General features: G+C 39.4%; 1 protein-coding gene across 2 annotated transcripts; it reads left to right on the top strand.

Moving 5' to 3' along the window:
• Positions 1-1,403: 1,403 nt before the first annotated feature.
• Positions 1,404-9,477, top strand: knstrn (kinetochore localized astrin (SPAG5) binding protein). 2 transcript variants are annotated; one of them, XR_013963779.1, is made up of 10 exons: positions 1,404-1,502; positions 2,853-2,912; positions 4,505-4,547; positions 5,238-5,270; positions 6,368-6,467; positions 6,978-7,092; positions 7,185-7,243; positions 7,655-7,729; positions 8,459-9,080; positions 9,441-9,477. XR_013963779.1 is itself a non-coding variant. In XM_080759171.1 (9 exons), exons 2-9 carry the CDS (start codon positions 2,882-2,884, stop codon positions 8,585-8,587), a joined length of 585 nt encoding a protein of 194 aa, XP_080615297.1. In that variant the 5' UTR covers positions 1,404-1,502; positions 2,853-2,881; the 3' UTR covers positions 8,588-9,152. The 2 variants fall into 2 exon arrangements, 1 of the variants encoding a protein (XP_080615297.1); XM_080759171.1 differs by lacking the exon at positions 9,441-9,477 and having other exon boundaries at positions 8,459-9,152.
• Positions 9,478-11,311: the final 1,834 nt, after the last annotated feature.

The raw sequence follows: 11,311 nt of genomic DNA, 5'->3' as shown, positions 1-11,311 counted from the left end.
TTAGACAATAATTGTGACAATAACCTCTTCCCCTGGGTCAGGTGGTAGATAAAAAAATGGAATACTAGGAAATTAACACTAGCCCTCACAGGAACGTGACATATGGGCCATCTTTACTGAAGTGGTTATACTTTGTTTGCATGCCAGTAATAAACACCAAAAATGAGATTAAATGCCTTTTCAAAACACCACTTCAGTGCCACTCACACATCCCTCCTCTCAGCAGCCTCCTCGTCAACATGTGGCTCCATCTTCAGCTGTGGGGGAGGGTAAACAAAATAAATCATGAAGAACCTGATATTAAACAGCAGGGATATCAATCTCTTGACAGTGAAGACAGTGGGGAGGAGGGGGGGGGGTGAGAGAGAGAGACTAACAGACAGATAGAAACTCTACTCTTATCCGTCCATGGGTCGGCGATTAATAAAGATCTGTCTGTTAATCAGACATCTGAGAGACACTTGGATTACTTTAAAACTCAACAGCTCGAGTGACAGGCGGGTATCAATCTGAGATTCTGAGTGCATTTGACTCTGAAAACTATATCAAAAGACAGAATGTTGACCAGTTTCTATTTAATAGACGGAGCTCCCAATTAAGGGTAACGTATGTGAATGAATCTACAGGCATGAGCAGTCGGTCCCATAACAACAGTGTCAGTGCAGTACTCTTAATGGAACACCACAACAATCTATCACAAAAACAGAACAATCTATTTTAAATGGAGCTAACGCAAGAGATGGAGATTGGAACTGAAATGTTAAATACATAAATTAAGTGAAATATATACCTTACCTTGGTTTGTTTTGAACTGTCCGCCTCTCTCCGCCAAACGCATGCGTGCACCATAGAGTATGGCGTGCACTCCCACTCTCTATTTTATAGCCATCGCGCATGCGTACTACTAGGTTACAGTAATTATCAGGGTCACAAAGTTTGGCGTAACACACGCAACGCACCAAGCAGTGTTGCCATTTCGGCTTATTACACGCGACTTTGGGCATTTTTTCTGTGAAGTTGCTTAATGAAAATATTGGTGGTGGTGGTGGACCGGTGGTTGCGGTTTTTTTGGGCATTCATGTCTTGTCAAGCACAGTCAAGGACCCCCATCTGAACATATTTTGTGCCAGGGACCTTGGATATATATGGACCCCCATACGAGATTTATATTATTATTATTATTATTATTATTATTATTATTATTATTATTATTATTATTATTATTATTATTATTATTGTTGTTGTTATTAACCTTTTTCCAATAATTTTTGGGAAAATAGGAGATGATTCATCAAACAGCTGATGAATACCGTATTATATTTAAATTGCTCGTTTTAGTGGATTGGCTTATTTTGAGCTTCTTTTGACCTGGTCGCTTATATCTGTCGCAAAATCTGGCAAGGCTGACACCAATGCGCGCGACGGCGGCACTTTTTTCAAATTCTCTCGAGTCTCGACTTTCTTGTTGTTTGTTTTGGTCATCAGCCTCCCTACAAATCCACGTAAGCGTGTTGTTGGAAAAGTTAACTTAGAGTATTGTTGAACACATTATTAGTGTTAGTAGAAGTGACAGTGAACGGTATTGTTGGAGTATTGTCGTGTCTGGGCTGTAGCTCTTTTTGTAGAGCTTTTCGCAGCTAGGCTACATGAAATGTATCACTCAGAGTCACTATAGGACTAGGCTACTGTGGTGGAAAAAGTACTCGCATCTCTATAGCCATGGTTCACATGACGCTCGTACTTCACGATAATCATGTCAGTCATGTTTCAGGGCTATCGCATCTCTAAAAGTATCAATACTGCAAATGTTACATGTATTCTGATTAATTGAAAATGGTGGACCCTGTTGTAAACAAGTGTAATGCTTTATCAGTGTGTCGTCCACAGTAACAGTCTTTGAATTGTGCTTTCATGTGAAATGTAGCCATTCTGCAAACTGTTAATAAATACTTCAATCAATCAATGCTGCATTGCTGCCTGCCTGCAGCATATAATTGTGAGCCTGTAGATCTGCCGTTTTCTAGGGTGACCACTGACCAGACCCTTTGCGTGGGACAGTCCCTCATTTCCAACACTTTTCAGGCGTCCGCGTCCCACAAATTGAGACCCTGCCCCACATTGTGACTGACAGGCAAGGCATCAGTGTCCCTAATAATAGTTAGTCCCATAATAGTTGGCTTTCTGTTGTAAAGCAAGATGTGTTTTTTAAGCCTGTTGAAATAACATAAGAAATATCCCCTAGCCTAGGCTACAGTACCAAATCGGCCAAAATTAGCATTTTAAAACAAAATGTGAGATGCCAGAGTGGTTTAATAACAATGATAGACAATACTTAAGTAATGACTTGCTATGAAACCCTGTCGCATGTCCTACACAAGCGATAATTCTGTCTCTCAAATGAACAGTTTGGATCTGGTAACCCTACAAATAACTGAAATGTAGGCTATGCTATGCTGATGCTCAGGGTAGAAGACCCTAAGACAGCAACTTGCAATGAATGGGCACTAGAGGGAGGTCCACAAATCACGTTCAACCCAGATTCGGCACAAACAAGGGTTTCAATTTGTTCTCCTGGTATGCCACCAAAATGTGGAATGCCCTACCAACAGCCAAGACGTGTGACTCCCTAGTCCTACCTACCCTCTTTCAAAACTTCTCTAAAAGAACACCTACACGTGACTGCCATTTGGAACTGGCCCAGTAAAAAGCCTAACTAAAGCACAACTTATCTTTATGTAGAATACTAATACACCATCATTTCTATTCAGTCACACTTGGCAGTTCAGAGCATCAGAGCATGGTGGGAATGATATTGGAATACAATAATCATAAAAATATTATTTTCTCTGCAGGTTGTGGATAATCCTCACCTTGAATTCAGATGGCATCAAAGATCCCCAAAGCTGTACCAGGTAAGCTCAATCATCTACATCAGTGGTTCCCAAAGTGGGGTCCTTGAGGAAGACCCTTATGGGTCTGTAACTCTGAGAATGTGCAAATGGAACTAAATGGACCCTAATGGGTCCACTCTCCGAGTTAGATTAACATTGATTTTACAATATAAATTGTGGTCTCAGAGATAGAAATGCCATTAAATGGGAGTCAGTAGCCTGTTGCATATCAAACTGGGGGTCCTTGAAATGAAAATGTAGTTGAAAATCACTGCTAGAGCTGTAAAAGTCTTCTCTTATGGGAGTCCCTGGCATATATTTTCTAATGGGGGTCCGTGGGCTAATAAGTGTCATTTTGGGTGTCCGTGACATGAAAAAGTTTGGGAACCACTGATCTACATTTTGTCAAATATTGGCCGTAGGAAAAAACCTTTGCACACCTAGAAGTCAGGCATCTGCACAGGTGCGTAGGCCAGTGGACATCAATGAAAATAATAGAATGCACCCGCACACTGTATATTTGCTCAGTACAAGAGTATTTTTATTTTTAATGCAACGTTTCGGTCCCTCCGGACCTTCTTCAGGCATAACACTTCCTATTGACAGAGTTACTTATATACAAACATTTGAAAAGGAATCAACCAATCACAATGGACAGAGTTGTATTAGAGGTACAGCTTGTGGTGATCATCAATTTTTCCTGACATCATTTAAAGGCACAAGGACCTCAAAAAACTTTTACATAATTTCAGTTAAATTCTAAAAACATCATATAAGAAGAAGACAAATTGGTTGTAAACATACATTAAGAAAATCAACAAAGTCAACAATAAGAGACAAAAGTCACTAGGTCCTGCTCTCATGACATATAAACAATGAGAGTGGGGAAAAGAACATGAATAAAATTAATATATACAAACCAAATTCACTCAAAAAGGCAAGAAGTTCTGAATTAAAGTGCTTATACTGTATATTTAACGTTATTTGAGTGAATAACTTATAAAATATTTTTTGGGAGGGTATAGGGCAAAATAGGGCCCTTAAAGGTAATGATATACTTGATTATAAAGGACTGAAAAACATGCCAAATTATAACGTGACGTTTAGTAACAGTTCATCATTGAGCCCTTTTGGGTGAAGGGTTTGAAGGGTATGGATCCAATATGCTTCACGTTGTTTGAGTAACAGATCATGATTACCGCCTCTGTTGGGCAGGCAAACTTGTTCTATCTATACCCATAAAACGAAAAGAAGAAATGTCATGTTTAGACTTTAGAGTCATTGAAATGGACAGCAATAGGGTAATCACAGTCGTTTCTAAATCTGACCACACACGCCAATAGCCAGAGTGCCAATATAGAACTGGCCAATTGGTCATTCAAATATGGTCAAATATTGGTCAAATAATAGGCGCTGTGAGCTTGTAGATGTGCTATTTTCTTACATTCCAAATGTCCAAGTGCTTATCGGGGGTGCTTATATAATTCATATATTATGATTATTTGGGGGGGTCACAGTCTGAAAAGGTTGAGAACCACTGCCTGCCCTTACCCTCACATCAATAATGCATGTCTCTGATTAGCCAAAATTATCTGTCTGTCTTCTATCTGCAGATGGTATCCTCAAGTCCAAAAAGGATAACATACCTGTAGCAAGGTAAGTTAACCAATCTCAATGTCCAACTCTGACACCTTTCTTCCGTTCTCCCAATGGTGATATTTGTATTTATCAAGGCAGGTGGCTTGCCTTGCACATTTTGTCCCCTACTTGTAATTCAATGTTGTGAAGTTGCACATAATGCAGTTTCATGAATCAAGATTGTTTCCATGCACATAACAATGCAGCTGCAGTATACTGCAGGCAGTGACATTCTTCGCCAAGCGACGCATCTTCGACATGGTGGATATAATATAAAAATAGCAATACACAATATATGTAATTGCTGCAAAACGTGGATTTAGTAAAATGTCTCCACTTCACAAAAGCATACATTGTGTTTAGTGCTACTCTGAATGCAGACCCGTTGCCTACAGAGAATGTGGAAAGTGGAGATATTGTACTGAAAATGTACATCTTATGTACATGTTATGTACATGTTATCTGCCACAAGTTTAAAATGTATATGAAAGTAGATGACCCCGAGTTGCAGCAGTTAATTAATGAGTGGGTACACTACAAGCGTATTCTGTAATAGATGATATGTATGAAATACCTCAGCCACTCTAGGGTCCCTTTATTGGCCTTTAGAGAATGAGTGGAGCCAGAACGTATAAAGATCTCTACAATGAAGCATGTTGTACAAATATAGTTTACTAATAATAGTATTCCTACATTGTTGTCTTGCAGAAAGAATGTGGCTGCCAAGGCTAACAAAGTGGCGTAAGTCATGCATTTATTTATGTCTGTGTTTGTGAAATGTCATGGATATGATAGAATACATAATGGGTTGCTTGCTATCCGAAACATACCGTTCATGGCATGAAATGTATTTTATGATAGCAGTCCCATCACACTTGCACAGCTTTTTAACTCATGGTTTTACAGTGAGCTCTCAGTTACTCTGAATTCTGTGGTCACCAATATGTTAATATAGATGACAAACTGGGACAATCAAATCAAAGGTTTCTGTCAATTTGTTGGATGTAAAGCTCAGTGCACTTTGTTAATTTCATAAAGTTGTGAAGATTGATGTAGTTATTCGACGGCAACGTGAAAAATTATGAATTCAATTATCAGAAGCGACCTATAAGGGAAGAACTACTGTGTACTAGGGATGGGAATTATCCATGAAGTCATTAATTGATAACCTTATCGATCCATTACCATAACCGGTTAGTTGATAAGTGTCTTTTATTTATTTTTTATCTTAATTTCCGTCAATGTATAACATCAAATTCTACATTTGGCTGATACAAAAGGCATATTATATTCCTTAATCAAATATTTATTTGACCATTAAGAGATACAGGGCCAGGCAATGGCATAACCCTTTTGTATGAGGAATAAAATGAAAAGTGCACTGACTTGTCCGTCACATCACATGCAAAAGCAGAGGTGTTTCTGTGGCTACCAAGGTGGGGGGGGATTATTTTGTTCCTTGGCCACGCGCACGTGCAGACAGCATTACATTCACAGAAATGATAGAACCGCCACATTTTGTATTAATTGTTAACTGTTAAGTTTGATTACCATTTCTTACTTTCCCCAGCTGAGGTCTCGTTTATCCTTTTATCTTTTTAACCCTGTACTGTTGTTGTATCTGTAATGTTTTGCTTTGTTTTTTTTCTTAATAAAGTCTGTTCCTAGTGTTCCCATGTAAAGCGCTTTGGGTATTTAGAAAAGCACTATATAAATTTGAGCTATTATTATTATTATCATCAATCGATTAACTATTAACATCCCTAGTCCCTACTGTGTACTTGATTGGGAACCGCTGCGTCCAATGCTCAGTTTTTTCCTTGTGCACGATTTGATAGACCCTTGGCCAGAAGTGTCCAACAGGCAGAGCTACGCGACCAGAACCAGCTGTTGGTGGCTGACAACGAGGACCTGCATAAGAACCTCTCAGAGACACAGGTAGGAGAGGAGACCTTGAGTGAGCACTTGAATAAAATGTAGCACAGTGGTTCTCAAACATCCTCATGTCAAGGGTCCCTGAATTGATTTGTATTTTGCCGCAGACGGCATCTGTAAAATATTGATGGTTCTTGTTTATGTATATATCTTTAAGCGAGTGCACGGTGCAAAACATCATTAACTTGCATAGCAAAAGTTATTGTTCTGGGAAAGGTTTCACCAGGCATGATGATTTTGCCGTCACAATTTGTGTTTCTATAAGAACAACACCAAAGACTCTATTTTCGTCCATGCTAAACCCCTTATCCCTAAACTTCTTTTTTTTTTTACTATTTTGAAAAAAAAAAGTAATAGTTCAAAAAGCCAGTCTACAAGCTCACAACGTGTTGATGGAGATCGGCTAGTGGAACTATTAAAAATGTTTTTCAAAATAGTGAAAAAGGGCAAAGAAGTTAGGGATAAGGGGTTCAGCATGGACGAAAATAGAGCTGCAAGTCTTCTGTGTTGCAGCAACGGGTTGATGAGCTGGAACAGCAGTTCAGTGAGCTCCAGAAGGAGAACACAAACATGAAGAAATCACTCAACGACTGCCACGTGGCCCTAATCGCTGCAAAGATTGATCCAGGTGAATATGTGCCCTTAACTTCAAAACAAGATGTTTAAGTCAATAAGTGACGTGCACATCTGATTTTCTAATGTTTTTCCTCGCTCGTTCAGTTGTAGGAGAGACGGTTGGTGAAATTGCGCAAAAGGAAGATCAGAGGAGAGAGGTGCAGGTACGTCATTTATTTGAATTAGCTTGCCCTCAACTTAAGACAGTAAGCTTTCACTTGTACTGTCTACTCTGAACACAATGCTCACAATGTGTCCCAATGCTTGTAAATCAGCTCATTTCAAAAGTTCAACATTTGAAACTTGGATTCTGCACAAGTACTTAGTATTTTGATACCGAAAATGTTGAACTTACCCCACACCAGTAAATTACTTACTTTTACTCGTAACACACTTTATTATGACCTGCAACTTGTAAAACAAATCTTTCACAGTATTTTCTTTAGTATTAGTATACTTTATGTATTAGTTACACACAGATTGTGGAGGGTAAGGCATAAGGTGTAAGGTAAGTTATCAGGAGACAAAGGAGTAAAGTTAAAGTCACCATGTCTCTTTCATACCCTCAATTTCAGAATGTATCCAGGGATCTTTTAAATGAGTTGAAGACGTTTGGAGACGTGGCATCAACGCAGGTTGTTCAACTGGAGGTAAGTCTGATTGATTGGACTATGTAACTCTCCATTTCAGTTGTACAGGTTTTCATTTTATAAATTGTCCAACCAGTGTTACATGGGATGTTCTCAAAGGACGTTTATGCTTAGTATTTCAGTTCCTCACTTAATGGTAAACAGAAAAGTATAATATAGACCCAGTTAAGAGTGGGGGAATTGTGTTATACCTTTTGTCGTTCCTCATTATGCAATTAACTTAACGGTTAGTTGAGATGAGAATGTATTGCCTGTTTTGCACATGCACTGAAAACTGCAAATCCACTGACAATATTCCATATAGGCCAGCCTGATGTGGAAACAGTTGTCCATTTACGTAAAATCTTGTGCAGTAAATTTCCCAACTCTTCGGGAATGCAAGCGTATGATTATTTTGTTCTACGAACAAAACGGCTTCATAAGAACAACTTTTAACTAAGAGATTTATCTGGATTTCCTTTTTTCTTTTTCTATGTATAAATCTAAATGTTTTTTAACTTGCTTGCTTTAATTTGATATTTCATATTAATTTAAAACTCCCCTTCTTAATAACTCCATTCAAGTTCAAACTCCACGTTAACTGTGCTAGACCGTGTTAGATGTCCCTGCATTTCATACATGGATTTCATGCATGATTTGCATGGATCGCATGCATGGACTTGAAGCAACATAACAGAAAATATGAACGATTGCTATTTCTTGTCTTTGTGCTTCCCTTTGTCTCTCAAGGCAATCAACACAACTATCAAGGACTTGACGGAAGCGCGGCTCGGTTTGGTGCAGGAGCGGGAGCTGTTTTCACAGGAGGCTGCAGAAATGGAGCGAGCCCTTGAAGAAGCAGAGGGACTCCTAGCGTAAATGTTAACTGTTGTCTTAACATATCGGCATCTGCAACTAATTTATTGTGACCTGTCCTTTTCAACTCGAATAAAAACAAATTACAACTTTTTCTTCTTCATAATGTTCTATTGACCATAATATGTTATGAAAACAATCTAATATTGAGTCTGCACAGAACACGACAGACTTTTATGCATCAAGCATAAATTGACATTGATGTACAGTGTGGCAGATTCATCTGACTCCAGCTGTCTCCTGCCTCATTAGAAACTCCAGGATGAGAATCATCCATATAATGTAGCTTCTCCACACACAGCAGGGCATGGCAGCCGCAACACTATGACTATCAATCTGTCTTAACTATGTGGAATGATTAAAAGGGCTTATTTGATTACATCTTTTTGTTCATTGTTGCATAGCACAACATTGTCCCTGATGCCAGCTGTGTGGTCAATGATCCAACTGGCAGGGAAGGATGAATCCTTGTGTGGGAGAACAAGTGGCTCTGTCTGTATACTAATAGTTATACTAATTGTACTCTCTTGTTAAACTCTTCTTCAGGGTCTGATGCCAGAAAATTCAAATAAATGTTTTCCTTGCCTACAAACTACAGAACCAGTTGCGTTGGTCAAATTTGTGTTGCCTTGCTCAAAATAAATCCATATATTTTTTTCATCAAAGTGCCTTGGAATCCTTTTCTTTACAAGTCTGCAGTTTACACCTTTTGGGAATTGGGAAGTAAGCAGTACTAAGAAAAAAACCCTTTCTACCGGCATCACCAAAGAGCACCCATCTATATAACCTCGGCTACATTGAAAATGAGGGCTTGCCCTCAACTGTATTTCCGAGTATACATAAAGGTGATGATAAGAGCCACTGACTGATCCCTGCAGCACTGCTGTTTCCAATAAACCAGAGTCAAGTCAACCACCCAACTGCTTGAGGTTTCTTCCCATTAGGCCTGAAAATGTAAAAATGACAGTTTTCTGAAATACCTGTTTCTATATCAGTGGTGCTCAATACTTCTCTGACCCCCATCTGAAAATATGTTGTTCCAGGCACCCCCCAGAAGCAAAGATTTGAGTTAAAAACGTAACAGAAATCGCAGATCTACAAGCTTGTAACACGGCACTTGGTGCCGTGCTGGCGTGCTATGAGCTTGTAGATCTGCTATTTTTCAATAGCTAAAGACAAGTATAACATAATGCTTAAAAAACCCAAAAGGGGTTCCTGTCTAGAATGGGTTCTCTCTCTTTAACACACCCACACACAATAATCCACCCCACTGACCCTGTAGAGTAGAGCTTCTGAAATGTTGTATAAGAAGGCAACTAAATGTTGCCTTCTTATACAACAAGTTCATACTATAAAGCAGTGGTTTTCAACCAGTGGTACTTGAGGGGTTCCAGGTGGTCCCCACCTAAATGATGGACAGTTGGACCTTTAACTCTTGAGAGTGTTAAACGAAACCAAATGGTTTTAAATAATTGTTGGTAATAATGTGCTTTGGTGGCACCACGCGTAGTGCCACACAAACTGAACTATATCACCCTTGAAAAGCAGTGTCAGTCCAACGCATGAATAAAATCATTACCAGCTAAATGATTGATAGTAGGAACCAATGGACCCTTACCGGTCTATAACTATTGAGTTTGTACAAATGGAACAAAATGGACTCTTATTAGGGGTCCATTGGCTCCATTTGTAGGCCTACATGGAAATGAAACTTGAAATGAAACCATGGAAACCGACATGTTTGCATGGCTGCATGCCTACAGGTCGACATAGAGGTTTTCCAACCCAAAACACAAATTGAACTCTGACACACTTGTATGTGCAGTCTGTGAGTTACAAATGGATCCTTAAACACTGAGGTTTTACTGAGAAGGCTATCAAGGTACTTGATGTTATAGGGAATAGAAGGGGTGTTATGGATACTCATATAGGGATATGTACACTGTACAGTAATTTAAATTCAGAGAATATACTTTGTAGCACTGTAGCTTGCTGGTCATTGTCTCCACCAGGCCGAAAGCATGGGGAGAGAGTATGTTTTGCACTCCGTGACGTGTGTCCGTCCGGGTGTGTGTCTGTCCATACGTCCGTCCGTCCGTCCATCCGTCTATGTACAGCTAATATCTCCGGCACCGTTAACCCGGTCCATGCCAAATTTTGCACACACACTCCTTGAATGCCAACAAAACCTTCAGAACGGCCTGTTATAGCGCCACCAGGAGGCCGACTTTTGAAAAACCTTTTTTTTATATTACTCCTCCAGATTCTGTCCAAATATCCCGCAAATCGTTACACACTATCTCTATAGTCATGTGTTCAACCGGATCTGGCCGATATTGCAGATTCCATCCTAATTGGCTAACATTAGCTGTCAAAGTTTGCAGGATTGGCCCATTTTTAACAAAAAGCCTCAAATCATGAACGCAGTGTGCAATTTACTAGGCTGAGGAATATATCCCACCCTTTTCACATTGGCCTCTTATAGCGCCACCAACAGGTGGATTTTGGCAAAACACATTTTTGGAACAAAATGCCTCAAATCATCCAATTGCCATCCAAGGCGTAAGAAGAAATGGCACCCTTTTCACATTGGCCTATTATAGCGCCCCCGAGGGGCACTTTATCTAGTTTATTTTAATATTACTTTTTATTGAACATCAGAGATGAATAAAACGGATTGGATTTTGTAGCTGCCTGACACATACAGCTGGCTACCTACCAGGCTAC

Source organism: Protomyctophum bolini, assembly GCF_963924005.1.
Source record: "Protomyctophum bolini genome assembly, chromosome: 3".
Classification (NCBI taxonomy): Eukaryota; Metazoa; Chordata; class Actinopteri; order Myctophiformes; family Myctophidae; genus Protomyctophum; species Protomyctophum bolini.
Note: the sequence above shows the minus strand (reverse complement) of the source record. Positions and strands in the feature narration are given on the sequence as shown.

What these genes read in the sequence shown, in the direction of transcription:
- knstrn (XM_080759171.1), top strand. Translation starts at nt 2,882, where the DNA reads ATGGCATCAAAGATCCCCAAAGCTGTACCAG. An exon ending in CGCTGCAAAGATTGATCCAG is followed by an intron (nt 7,093 to 7,184) that starts GTGAATATGTGC and finishes TCGCTCGTTCAG; the next exon opens with TTGTAGGAGAGACGGTTGGT. An exon ending in ATCAGAGGAGAGAGGTGCAG is followed by an intron (nt 7,244 to 7,654) that starts GTACGTCATTTA and finishes CCTCAATTTCAG; the next exon opens with AATGTATCCAGGGATCTTTT.